General features: G+C 36.3%; 1 protein-coding gene across 2 annotated transcripts in view; it reads right to left on the bottom strand.

Annotated features, from left to right (window-relative positions):
• The window catches only part of SCAMP1 (secretory carrier membrane protein 1), a 123,984-nt gene that overhangs the window by 55,604 nt on the left and 53,718 nt on the right, over positions 1-14,662 (bottom strand). For both annotated transcript variants that reach the window (XM_064596281.1, XM_045897012.3), the window contains 3 exons: positions 8,930-9,028; positions 6,988-7,096; positions 4,037-4,165 (listed from right to left, as the gene is read on the bottom strand). In XM_064596281.1, the coding sequence (XP_064452351.1) occupies positions 4,037-4,165; positions 6,988-7,096; positions 8,930-9,028 (337 nt within the window). The remainder of the gene's footprint in view (positions 1-4,036; positions 4,166-6,987; positions 7,097-8,929; positions 9,029-14,662) is intronic.

Raw genomic sequence — 14,662 nt, 5'->3', positions numbered from 1 at the left:
AATCAAAAAACAAAATAGAAATGTTGACATTCAATTTATGAATTCATTCAACAAAAATTGTAAATGAAAAAATTCTTCCTTAGAGCAAATGTATTCCACCCCTTGTTTCCAGTTAGGATCTTTCAAAAAACATTGCTGTTTCTTACACATTTGATTTGAAAACAGTATATACAGGAAAAAGAGTCCTAATATATGTACTGTTTGGGAACAATTCTTCTGGCCCTCTCCTAATGGGCAATTACCAGAGAAGCACTGCCTTAAGGGATTCTTCCTTGAGAAGGAAACACGTGATATGCCTCCTGATCCAAGGCCCAGCCAGGGAAAGAACGAGGACTTTGGAGGAGAAAGATCCTACACTCTGAATTACATTTTTACAGAGTAGGCCTGCAGACTCCTCCCAGAGTAGACTATACAAGGAGAAGAAAACTGGAGAAGTGCCCTGTACAATCTCACTGTAACATTTTTAAGCAATTAATTAGAATCACTGAACTAAAAATACCAATACAGTAGCAATTTCAGGGACTGTATAGTCAATCTCTCAGGATTATTCATCTTCATAGTGTTATCATTTTTTAAAGTGCTGGGATAAATACGGTGTTTTGGTAAAGGATTAAACTTACTTTTAAAGAAAGGAAATAATGAATTTCAGCTGCTGTGGCAGACCTTTCTTTTAATTAACACAGTTAATGGAAAACTCTTCATATGTTGTTAATAATTACATATCCAGAAAGACCTAAAACAAAAAATCTGAGTACCATCTAACTATACTTTGATCCTAAAGAACTACATTTACCCATTATAATTAATAACTTTTTATTGGATTTTTAAAAAGTTTATTCACAGGCTGAATTAAAAGAAATATTTTTTTTCAAAAGTTAAAATAATGTTCATTGTAAATTAATACAAGAAAAATATACCAACAAACTACTACTTGAATTAAAAATAAATGAAAAACCTAGTAAATCCAAATACAAAAATCTCAACTTACCTTAAAAACTTTAAAATCTTTTCAACTTACTAAATAAAAATAGTAATTAACAAAATAAGATAAAGACATACATTATAGGGTGCCTTTAAATTTGCTTTAATGACTAGCTAAATATACAAACTCTAGAGTAAGAAAAGGGCACCAGAGGAAGAGTGAAAACACCTGGATTATAGAGACATACTATTGAGCTAATCAACCTCTACATTTCAATTTTTCAGCTATAGAAATACAGGAGCTCTTCCACGTTTAAAACTCCATTCCATTCTATTACACAAAGAAGACTCTTATTAACTTTGTTACCATTAGGATTTCTAACTCTCACAAAAGCTAGCTTACTAATAAATTTACTCACAATCTTCTGTCTCAAAATAAAAGTTTCTGTCAATGGCTTAAAAACAGATTTCAAAAGACCGTGAAATACAAAGTTATTATTTTTTAACATTAAATATCATCCAACTGCCTAAAAAAGTTTTATATATTCACATTACAATTCAAATTTCAGCCTTAAGAGAATTTTTAAAAGTTTATCTCCTAATTTGCCTAAGAAAATATGGATATGTGTATTTAAATTTCATTAAAAATTCTTCCAATTATTGATAAAAATTTCAATTTAATTTTGTGTAATCTATTAAAATTTCTTTCTAAATGTTTTCAGAGTAACCAAAAACCACGATCAACAAGTCATTTATTTGTACCCCAAAGAAAAGTAAAATGTCCAGGCCTACTTACTAAACAATCAGTCCACTTATACACAAATCAAAAAATATATAGAAAGGCAAGGTAATGTGAAACACATGATTCTATGTTGCTAATTTCAACCCTTTCCAATCCACTTGGTGGATTCTAGGTGTACATATAACACTAAAGAAACTTTCAGGATATTTTGTTTACATGATTTGTAAGTTTTTAAGTTGAGTGATTCAACTTCATAGAAAATTTCCATATGCTTTATTAAGCACTTAAATCTGTTATTAGTGGACCTAAATTTGCAACTATCACTACAATATTCTTCTTGATAAGCTCTGCATTATAACACAGACACCTAACATAAACAGATTTTAAACAGTATAATTATCTTCTTCACTAATTGATCTTTAAATGGCTTGTTTTCCTTTTTTTTTAAGAATATACTCAAAGAGGTTAAGATTCATTTCACAGTGATAGTTCTAATTGCTACAGTTCCTTTATAGAGTAAAATATTTATTTCAAGTAAGGTACCTTTGAAAGTATATCTTCCATCTTATTTGGGTTTAAAACATAAATTACTTCTTCATTTTGGTACGTTGTAGGTTGTACAACATGGAAATCTAGACTCTGGGCTCTGGAGTCAAGCTATCCAACTCCAATCTAATTGTTGTGTAGTCTTGAACAAGTTACTCCAATTCTCTAAGCTTTGGTTTCCTTATCTTAGGTAATATAATACCTGCTTTATAGTGTAGTTAGGAGTTAATAACATCATGTATATAAAGTGATTAGTACTATGCCTGGCACAAATAAATCCTCAATAAATACTCTCTTTCATTAGAATTATTACTACAGTATGAAAGCACTCATCAACTCTGAAATCATTAACAGGCAGACACTTCTTGAAAGTGACTTATTAAAAGTGAAATTTAGAAACATCACTGAGCTGGTACTAGATCTTACTTTATTCTAGGTAATGCTTCCTTAAATACTGAGACCTCTTTAAATACTTTTAATAAGAGATCTGTCAACAGGATTTAGAAAAACTATATTCTAAAAACTGCAGAAAGTTATATATTTATAAAACAAAACAGATCTATTTTGAAACAATTAGTACTAGTAAAGTACCATTCAATTAAAATTAATCACCTTTCCCATTCAAACTCTATTTACTAAATTCCTTATAGAATTTTCTTCCAGCCCCCTATCTCCCCCACCCAAAATATGTTTTTCCACTAGGTCAAAGAACTTATACTTAAAATGCTAGGTCAGGTCTGCCCATTAAAAAATAATTATTATATACTGCATATATTATATATTGATTAAATAAAATATATGGGTTGTTTACATGACATATATAAAATCAAAACCTTTAATGTTAAAAGTATATAATACTGCCCACACTGGAGATTTAGCAAGATACTAGCTCAACAACAAAATCTCAAAGAAAAACTAAAGAGTTAAGAATGTACTATCCATAAGGAATTACTACTCACATTCCAAAGTAACTTCACATACGAAGAATGCTCTAAAAAGATTTTGAGGAAAACTGTCTCATATATTTAGGAAGGGAAAAAACGGCTCCCCAATTATACAGTAACACACATAAATTTCCTCCATCAAGAATGTACACTACAAAATCTCCATTAAACCCAGCAGTTATGCAGGTAAGAAGTCATGACAGCTACACCTCTCCTACTAACATAATAACATTAAAAGGGGCTGAGACTACTGTTTGGAATAAAAGTGAAACAGAATAAGTGGAAATTCTGTGTACCTAGAACAAACTGTTAACAGCTTGACATTTTACTTTAGTTATTACATGAGCTGTAATTATACTCAACACAACGTAAGCACCACAGCCTAAATATATGTCCTAATGTTCTATTTAGTAAAATATCCTACATTAACTAGGACTTCCAATAATAAAAGTACTTATCAACCACTTGAAAATGAAAAGTAAATTGTGCGCAAAGCTCTAAGAAAAATTATAGTAATATTTTATGGCCCTTTTAAAAAGTCATAATGCTTTAAACAGCCTTCATTTAGTATAATTTTTTCAAAACAAGTATTACCTAGATAGTATTTTACAATTATTCCTTTTTCCTCAAAAAAATACTATATATGTGACAGAGAAGTCCTTTCCTCAAAAGAATGCCAGTTTTCATATATGCTTTCCTCAGTTTAGATTGTCACATACAGTATAATTTTGCAATACCGAAATATGTTTCACTCTGAAAATGAAGAGCTATACCAAAAAACCTATTTGTGATACTATCCTTAATATCTGAATTCCAAAAAGGGTGTTTATTTTTGACAATAAAACATAAACTCTGTTGAATATACAATTTATTTTATACTCACACATCCACAAGTAGTACATAATCTTTACTGTCTTCTGGAATTCTACAGGAATGTCTACAGAAAAATCCTGATAAAAACAAGGTCCCACAGGAAAATTGCCAGGGAGAGGTGGCCAATTATTTTTTCTGCCTGCAAATTAAAAAAAAAAAAAATTATATTAGGACCAAGATGTGCTATTCTTATTTTTGGTTTCATAATAAAGAACATTATTTGTTCATTTAATAGATGTTTTATAAATCGAATGCTGCATCTCTACATTCCTATATTTGTACAGCTTTGAAAGCCAAGCTTTGCATTTTTAAAAATTTTCCCAAAGGGGGCGCCTGGATGACTCAGTCATTAAGTGTCTGCCTTAGGCTCAGGTTATAATCCCAGAGTCCTGGGATCAAGCCCCACATCTGATTCCTTGCTCCGCAGAAAGCCTGCTTCTCCCTCTCCCACTCCCCCTGCTTGTGTTCCCTTTCTCTGTAAAATAAATAAATCAAATCTTTAAAAAAAAAAAAAAATTTTTTTTTCCCAAAGTAGGGGCACATGGCTGGCTCAGTCAATAGAGCATGTGTCTGTTGGATCTAGTGCTGTGGGTTCAAGTCCTGCATTGGGTGTAGAGATTACTTAAAAATAAATCTTAAAAAAAATGTTTTTTCCCCAGAGTTTCACTTTAGAAAACATTAGATGGTAAAATATTTTTCCAGTGTCATGTAATGTTTAGCAGGAACCATTTATGTACAGTTGATACAAGAAACAAAAAAAGAGCACAAAGACATACCCTGTGACTCTACCCTAAAAACAGACTTCTTTCTCAAAGTCCCAAGAGTCTGGCTATCATGTGAAGGTCATGCAGTTTTTAAATATCTACAATTTCCTCTTCAGCATCTTAAGTCTTTGAATATAATTCCTAGCCCATGTGGAGAGGGAAACCAGCTTTTGAATCTTTTGAGTTTTCTACTGTTAACTCCATGAAGAAACACACAGTTAACTAATACCAAAGAATCAAATCTGGAAATTCCAAAGTCTGAAAAAATAATATTCAAAATATCCATGTAAGAAAACCATAAAACTAGGAGAAAATATGAAACAGGAGAAGGAAGCTAAGGAATTATAATACCTTCAAAAACCTAGAGGAAAAATAAATTCAAACTATGAGGAGGGAAAATGTGTCTTTATAAAGAAATGAAACAGAAAATAGGGCTTGGGAAGTGGTGGGAGCAATAAAAACACTAAAATTAAAGCAAGAAGTCTAAACATTAAAAACAGAAGGTAAACACAACACCTAAAGGCCACTTCTCATTTTAGAAATTATATGCCACAATTTTTGAAAATTCAATTTTATGTACTTCATACAGGGGAGAAAATTTTACTGGAAAAGAATGACCTATGTCTGATTCTTCCCAACATGTCTGCGCTATTTATAATTCTTTCCAAATTTCATATTCATTTCTCATACAAGTCTCATACTATTTGAGAAGAGCAGAGAATAGCAAAGTAAGAACTAGAATCTGAAAACAGAAGTGCCTAGCAATTTTTTGGCTAGAGGGCGTTGGGTACCTTAAACTCTTGAAGACTTGGTAAAAGCTGAAGACATCTATAAAATTTTACATTTCTTAATAAATTTAAGAGTAGAAATAACAAGAGAATAATAACTATACCACCCTTCAGGGAATTATAATTAAATGAGTTAATAGATAATAAGTACTTACATGTGTAACATACTACAAAGTCTAACTCTTAATTTCTCACTCTTCATTACTATCTTTACTAAAATATCTCCCATAGAAATAACTTATATTAGTAAATACTAAGGATACAGGACAGATTTTATTACAGGTATTCAGAAACACTGATCTCAAATAAATCCTTAGTTTCTCCTTTGACAGATGTTGTCTCTGATGTCACAAGCCAACAAAATGGCCAAGGATGAATGTGTCTTTACAAGGCCCTAGGCTTACACACTTTTTTTTAATAGTCTTTGAACATATAAATTTCATTTTTAGTTTTTATTTAAATTCCCTAGTTAACATACAGTCTAATACTAGTTTCAGGGATACATTATAGTGGTTCAACACTTCTATACAATACCTGATGCTCATCACAGCAAGTGCCCTCCTTAACCCCCAACCCCACCCACCTCCCCTCTGGTAACCATCAGTTTGTTCTCTACAGTTGTTGTTGGTTTGCCTCTCTTTTTCCCCCTATGATTGTTGGTTTTGTTTCTTAAACTCCACATATGAGTGAAGTCATATGGTGTTTGTTGTTCTCCGACTTAGGCTTACATAATCTAAGATAAGGAAGAAATAGTTCAGTATATTATTGCTGACCTAGCTCTGTCACTCCATCACTATCCTAGACATAGTAACAATGACTTATCTAGCTCTTTAACCCCTTAGCCAGACACTGCTATCTTTCTCTAAGATAACGCCCTTGAAGTGGCCTTTGGTAGTCACAGTCTAAATGGATTTCATAGCAAATGATCAATTCAGTACTTATTTCTTTGGTATCATTGAGAAACCCGAGGCTTCCCAAAGTCATGCCACACATTTTTTTAATATGATTTGACAGGCATGTTATACTTCTGAAGACAGGGCACATAATTAGAAACAGGGCTAAGTAAACAAAAAAGTAAGAGTCAAATTTAGGGCACACTCTTAAAGCTTCAATAGACTCAAAGAGGGCCCAAGTGCAGAATCAAAGGCTCCTGGCCAAACCCCAAAATTATCATGTTCACATTCACTTTCTGTGTGATAAGACTAACACTGTTATAACCTATCGAAAGACTATGCAAATCAGCCAAGATCAGAGAGCTACAGAGTAACAAGTAGGAAATCTCCTGTCTGATCTTGCTAGAACAGGAAAAAATGGCATGGCTTTATCCATAAACCAAATGACTTAGAGCTAGCACAGGCATACTTTAAAGTGTTTAAGTTATTTTTATTTCAAACTTCTTTGGATACTACCATGTTGACTGAGATTTTGCATTTCTCGTTCTCGACGATCTAATTCTGCTGCTTTTCTTTCTAGTTCTTCTTGGCGCTTAAGAAGCTCAGCTTGGGCCAAAGCATGTTCCTTAAACAAACAAACAAAACATCAGTGAATGAATAGGTTGTCAGAGTTAGAAAATCTTGTAACACGACTATGCTCTTTACTCTCTCTCTCCCTCTACAATGCCAGAAACTTTTAAGTTTATTTAGTTTTTAGTCATCTCTACACCCAATGTGAGGCTTAAACTCAGGACCCCAAGATCAAGAGTCATACAATGTCAGAATCTTAATTCAAATGCTCTGCCAAAATACAGGAATTCAGGGGCGCCTGGGTGGCTCAGTTGGTCATGGGGCTCCCTGCTCAGTGGGGAGCCTGCTTCTCCCTCTCCTCCCCACTCGTGATCTCTCTATCTCTGTTGCTATCTCTGTCTCTCTCTCTCAAATAAATAAATAAAATCTTAAAAAAAAAATACAGGAATTCACTCTAGGTTACATCTTCAGAAGACATGGAGATACTTGACTGATTTTGGTTTGTTTTTAAGATTTTATTCATTTATTTATTTATTTATTTTTAAAAGATTTTATTTATTTATTTGACAGAGAGAGAGATAGCGAGAGAGGGAACACAAGCAAGGGGAGTGGGAGAGGGAGAAACAGGCCTCCTGTGGAGCAGGGAGCCCGATGCGGGGCTCGATCCCAGGACCCTGGGATCATGACCTGAGCCGAAGGCAGACCTTAACCACTGAGCCACCCAGGCGCCCCTATTCATTTATTTTTCAAAGAGAGAGAAAGAGCACAAGTAGGGGGAGCAGCAGGCAGAGAGAGAAGCAGGCTCCCCACAGAGCAGGGAGCCTGATGCGGTGCTTGATCCCAGGACCCTGTGATCATGACCTGAGCTGAAGGCAGATGTTTAACTGACTGAGCCACCTAGGAATCCCTGATTTTGGTTTTTTTGGTTATGAAAACCATCAGTGAGAATATTGGGCACATTTAGAACAGGACAAAATTCTCTCAGTAAGGGTAGTTAGAGTTCTAATTGGGAAAATAAAATTAAGGTGACCTCTGTGCCTAAATGAGAATGAAGAACAAAGGGAACAATTGAGGCAAAACAGACAAAGTGAGAAAATGACAACTGAATTGCCTCTTAAGAATTGGTCTGAATGGTGCCTAAGGTTTCCAATGCAAGAATATACAGTATTTTCTATTTTAGAAGACAATGAGATGAAAAAGGATATGATTCAGAAATTCTGGTTTGTAACTCCATCTGCCTTTATGTAATACAAGGCATCCTATTCATCTCCTTTATTCTCATATTTTTACCACCTGCTACTTCCTACCACTGTCCTTTGCTTAGCCATTACAACTCTTTTCCAATAGTTTATATTACCTTATCATTGGTACTATAATAGCATTGTGCATTAAAGAGTAAACCCAACAAAAGGCAACAAAAATTTCCCTAAAGAAATTGTTCCTCAAGAGGATATATGAATTCAGTAACTGCTAATAACAGTATAAAGTAAATATTATAAGCTGAAAAAGAACTGTATTATAGGGTTGACAAACTAGCTAACCCAGACTCAAAAGTAAGTTAAAAATTAAATAAAGCAGGGGTGCCTGGGTGGCTCAGCTGTTAAGCATCTGCCTTCAGCTCAGGTCATGATCCCAGAGTCCTGGGATCGAGCCCCGCATCAGGCTCCCTGCTCCGCAGGAAGCCTGCTTCTCCCTCTCCCACTCCCCCTGCTTGTGTCCCCTCTCTCACTGTGTCTCTGTCAAATAAATAAATATATAAAATCTTAAAAAAAAAATTAAATAAGGCAAAAAAAAAAAGTAAGGCAACATATAAAGAATTCTTCTATTCTGAAGATGTTATTGATACTGTAATTTCCAATACAAATTTACACACATAACATGAACTAACCTTTGCAATCTGTGTATAAGCTGGATGTTCCTCTGTTGGTTTCATTATTGCTGGTTGTGTACTGGGTACATTAGGCATTTTCACAGTGCCTGGTGGAGGCTAGGAAGATTAAGAAAAGGACAAATTATGTAACATAGAGATCCAATTTCAACTTCTTTCAAAAGGCCTAACCCTAAGAAAAAGCAAAACGCCAGGAACGCTCTTCCTCCTCTAGTGTGTAGTAAAGCGCTGCTTCAGCTCTCCATCTCCATTTTCTCAAACTCACTCATTCCTCAACCCTCCAACTGGCTGCTACCTCTACCACTACACCACACACACTCTCCTCCAGGATGCCACGTGTAGAAACACAAAACAAAACCTTGAAGTATTGCTTTTTAGTAAAATACAGATAGTGCCAAACTGAAGAATTTACATCAAGGTTGTTAACTCTTTCCACCAAAGAAAGGTACGTGCCAGGGTCATAAAGTTAATAGGAGAGGTTGGCCGGGAAGATGGCAGAGTAGGAGGACCCTAAACTCGGCTCCTCCCACAGATACAACTAGGTAACACCCACAGCAGCGGAAATAACCCAGGAAACTGCCCAAGGGCTGCCAGAACGCACTCCACAGTGAAGGGCAGGAAGAGTCCACACCAAAGGAGGTATAAAGGGTGAGGACACAGTCTGGGAGCAAAAGGACCGCAGTCTGCCACAGCAGAGAAGAAGCCAACGGCAGAGAAGAGCAGCAGACAGATCTTCATACTACCTGGGAGGATGAATCTCCATATTTGCCTTTGAAATTTCATGAGTTCTTAAAACCAGCAGGACTTAAAACCTAGAGTTTTAAAAACCAGCATGCTCAGCTCTGGGTGAGCCCAGAAGGTGTTAGGAAACAGAGTCCCTCATCTTAAAGAGACAGCATGAAAAACAGCCTATGCAGATGCAGTGTAGAACCAGCAGTTCGAAAAATGCCACAGGCAGACAAGAAGGACAGAGATTTGCTCATCTCAGAGCACGGGCCTGGAAAGACAGGTATCATGGGAGACCCCTCCAGGAAAAATGAAGCTGGCAGGTGACATTTTCCTCCCCTGCTCCCCAGCATAAATAACAGCCACCTGCGGAAACCAACACTGTGTGGGTGGCCACATGCTACTTAACCTGCTTACACCAAACCGAGCCCCGCCACATGTGCTTTGGCAGATCAGCCCTTCCCAGGCATGCTCCCCTGAGTTGTGGTGCTGTGGGGTCCCTCCCTGAGAAGACCACCCTGCCAATACCACATCTCCTGACCCACTTGTTTTGCAGGACCGCAGTTCCAGCAGTGGCAGGTATTGTTTCACAGGCAGACCACTGCACACCTTGCTACTCACAATAGGTAAAGACAGCATCAGCAAACAACTGGACTGAAGGGAGAAGATGCCAGAACTCAACAGCAGAGCACCTGCAACACACCCTGGGGAACAGGGACACTGCACTACAGGGCACTATAATACTTCTTCTTCAAAGACTACTATTGTTATGAGTAAGGTAAGTAGCTGACTTCTCTAACACAGAGAAACAGACACAGAAAGTCAAACAAAATGAGAAGACAGAGAAACATCTCCCAAATGAAAGAACAGGACCAAACCACAGCTAGAGACCAAAGCAAAATGAATATAAATAAGATGCCTGGAAGAAAAGTTAAAGTAATGATCACAAAGATACTCACTGGACTGGAGAAAAGAGTGGAGGACATCAGTGAGACCCTTAACAGAGATAAAAAAAGAACCAGAGGTCAAGAACACAATAAGTAAAATTAAAAATACACTTCATGGGCGCCTGGGTGGCTCAGTTGGTTAAGCGACTGCCTTTGGCTCAGGTCATGATCCTGGAGTCCCGGGATCGAGTCCCGCGTCGGGCTTCCTGCTCAGCAGGGAGTCTGCTTCTCCCTCTGATCCTCCCCCATCTCATGCTCTCTCTCTCTGTCTCATTCTCTCTCTCAAATAAATAAATAAAATCTTTAAAAAAAAAAAAATACACTTCATATAATAAATAGCAGGCTTGATGAAGCCAAGGAATGAATTAATACCTGGAAGACAGAGTAATACAAAGTAACCAAGTTGAGCAAAGGAAAGAAAAGTATATAAATTGAGAATAGTATTAGGGAACTCAGCAATTCTAACAAGCCTATCAAGCACAGTAACATCCACATTACAGGGACCTCAGAAGAAGAGAGAGGCAGAAAATTTATTTGAAGAAATAATAACTGAAAACTTCCCTAATGTGGGGAAGGTAACAGATATCCAGATCTAGGAGGCAGAGAGATCCTCCAGAAAATTCAACCCAAGGAGGTCCACACCAAGACACATAGCAATTAAAATGGCAAAAAATAGGGATAAAGGAAAAACATTTAAAGCAAGAGAAAAGAAGACAGTTACATACAAGGAAAATCCCTTAAGGCTACAAGTGAATTTTTCAGCAGCAACTTCGCAGGCCAGAAGGGAGTGGCATGATACATTCAAAGTGGTAAAAGGGAAAACTCCGTAGCCAAGAATGCTCTATCCAGTAAGGATATAATTCAGAATAGAAAGAGAGATAAAGACTTCCTCCAAAAAACAGACCACTAAACCAGCCCTATAAGAAATTTTAAAGAGGACTCTTTGAGTGAAAAAGAAAGACCATAAGTGAGAGTATGAAAAGTAAAAAGCACAAAAGCAGTAAAAATAAGTATTTCTGTAAAAATCATTGAAGAGATTCAAGAAATAAAAGGATGTGAAATATGACACTATACACCTAAAAGGTGGGAGGAAGAGGAGTAAAGAATGAGTTTAAACTTAAACAACCATCAACTTAATATAGACTGCTATATGCAGAAGATGTTATATACAAACCTAATGGTAACCACAAATCAAAACCCAGTAATAAATATACAAAGATTAAAGAGAACGGGATCCAAACATATCACTACAGAAAGCCAATGAACCTTGTCCCTATAAATAGCAAGAGAAGAATCAGAAAATCTATAGAAACAACCACAAAACAAGTAACAAAATGGCATAAACACATATCTATTAATAATTACTTTGAATGTAAATGGACTAAATACTCCAATCAAAAGACACAGTGTGACAGAGTGGATATACAAATAAGACCCATGTATATGCTACTTACAAGAGACTCACTTCAGACCAAAAGACACCTGCAGATTGAAAGTGAGGGGACAGAAAAACATTTATCATGCAAATGGATGCCAAAAAAAAGCCAGAGTAGCAATATTTATATTGGACAAAATAGACTTAAAACAAAGACCACAAGAGACAAACAAGGACACTATGTAATAATGAAGGGGTCAATCCAACAAGAAGATACAACAACTCTAAATATTTATGCCCCAACATGGCAGCACCCAAATACATAAAACAGTTAACAACAAATATAAAGGAACTAAACAAGACTAATACAATAATGGCGATAGTAGGGGGCTTTAACGCCCTACTTGCATCAATGGACAGATCATCCAAACAGAAAATCAACAAGGAAACAGTGGCTTTGAATGACACACTGGACCAGGTGGATTTAAGACATATTCAGAACATTCCATACTAAAAGAGCAGAATACACATTAAAGTGCACACTGGACATTTTCCAGAATAGATCACATATGAGGCTACAAAAAAACTCTAAACAAATTCAAAAAAATCAAAATCATACCATGCATCTTTTCTGACCACAATGCTATAAAACTAGAAATTACAAGAAAAAGTCTGGAAAGAGCACAAATACATGGACATTAAATAAACATGCTATTAAACAATGAAAGAGTCAAACCAAGAAATCAAAAATTACATGGAAACAAAAGAAAAGGAAAACACAATGGTCTAAAATCTTTGGGATTTTAGACGCCACTTAGGTGCCTGGGTGGCTCAGTTGGTTGAGCGTAGGACTCCTGACTTCAGTTCAGGTCATGGTCTCAGGGTCACTGGATCAAGCCCTGAGTCAGGCTTCATGCTCGCCAGAGAGTCTGAGATTCTCTCTCTTCCTCTCTCTCTCCCCCCCACTTCACTCCTGCTCACACACACTCTCTCTCTAAATAAAGAAATTAAATCTTTCAAAAAAAAATAAAATAAAATCTTTGGGATGCAGCAGAAGTATTTCTAAGAGGAAAGTTTATAGCGATACTGGCCTACCTCAAGAAGCAAGAAAAATCTCAAGTAAATGACCTAACCTTACACCTAAAGGAGGTAGAAAAAGAACAAACCCAAACCCAGGAAAAGGAAGGAAATAAAAATCAGACCAGAAATAAATGATATAGAAACTAAAAAAAAAATAAATAAATAACAGAACAGATCCATGAATCTAGGAGCCAGTTCTATGACAATATCAACAAAACTGATAAATGCCTCAAGGCTCATTACAGGGAAAAAAAAAAAGAGAGAGAGGACCCAAATAAACAAAATTACTAATGAAAGAGGAGAAATAACAACCAACACCACAGAAGTACAATCAATTTTAACAATATTATGAAAACTTCTATGCCAAAAAATTGGACAGCTTAGAAAAAAATAAATTCCTGGAAATATATAACCTGCTAAAACTAAAGCAGGAAGAAACAGAAAATCTGAACAGCCAGCAATGAAATTGAATCAAAAAGTAGTAGTTAAAAAACCAAAGTCCAGAATAAACCATCCTTTTGCACCAAAGATGTCTCAAGAATTCTTGATTGTTGGCTCCAGACCTCACCCCACCAAATTTCACCTATATTCCAAAACCCCATCAAGAAGAGCAGCCCCTGGACTTAACACCACCCACTCCAGATTTCCCCACCAGTATCTCTCCACTTAGTGTGAGACTCTGTCCCTACAATGACTTCACATCAATAGATGATTCTTACCACCCACAGAGATACTTCCTGACTTCCTGTCAGCCTTAGATTCAGCTGCCTCCCCTAGCTAGGGACATCTCTACGTCCCTGTTCAGCGGGAGGATGTTACAGAAAATGAGAACTTCTGCCTCCAACAACCTTAGATTTAAGGATCAAAATTGCTCAGGGAGGAAATGATGAGGGAGCAGAAGGAGCTAGGTGAAGACAAAGCATAATATGCACAACCTCTCCCACCCCACCTCACCCCACTCCCCTCTGTGGGTGGGAGGTGTGTGACATTCTTCCAGGAATCTCCCAACTGTTTTAATGTTAATACCTTGCTGGGGGAGAAACAAGCTTGACAATGGCTCTGGTATCTTGTATGTCAGTTCTCTTTAGCATATGAAAGTTCTTTTGAAACCTCCCTTTTCCTTACTTGCCCCAACACGGGGACAGGACCCATGCTTTTTAATAAACCACCATTTTGCACCAAAAAAAAAAAAAAAAAGTCCAGGACCAGACAACCTCACAAGCAAATTCTAACAAACACTTAAGGAAGAGTTAATACCCATTCTTCTCAAACTTTCCCCAAAAATGCAAGAGGAAGGAAGACTTCCAAATTCATTCTATGAGGCCAATATCCCCAATACCAAAACCAAATAAAGATACCATTAAAAAAGAGAACTACAGGCCAATATCTCTGATGAATATAGATGGAAAAGTCCTTAACAAAATATTAACAAACCAAATCCAACAATGTATTTAAAAAATCATACACCAAGATCAAGTGGGATTTACTGCCAGGATGCATGGGTGGTTCAATATTTGCAAATCAATCAACATGATACATCACATCAATAAGAAAAGGATTAAAACCAAATGATCATTTCAACAGATGCAGAAAAAGCATTTCACA

The sequence above is a fragment of the Mirounga angustirostris genome, unplaced genomic scaffold (genome assembly GCF_029215605.1).
Source record: "Mirounga angustirostris isolate CCGP_5_RB_7025 unplaced genomic scaffold, mMirAng1.0.hap1 SCAF_7, whole genome shotgun sequence".
In the NCBI taxonomy this organism is placed as follows: Eukaryota; Metazoa; Chordata; class Mammalia; order Carnivora; family Phocidae; genus Mirounga; species Mirounga angustirostris.
This window is presented reverse-complemented; position numbering and strand designations above follow the sequence as displayed.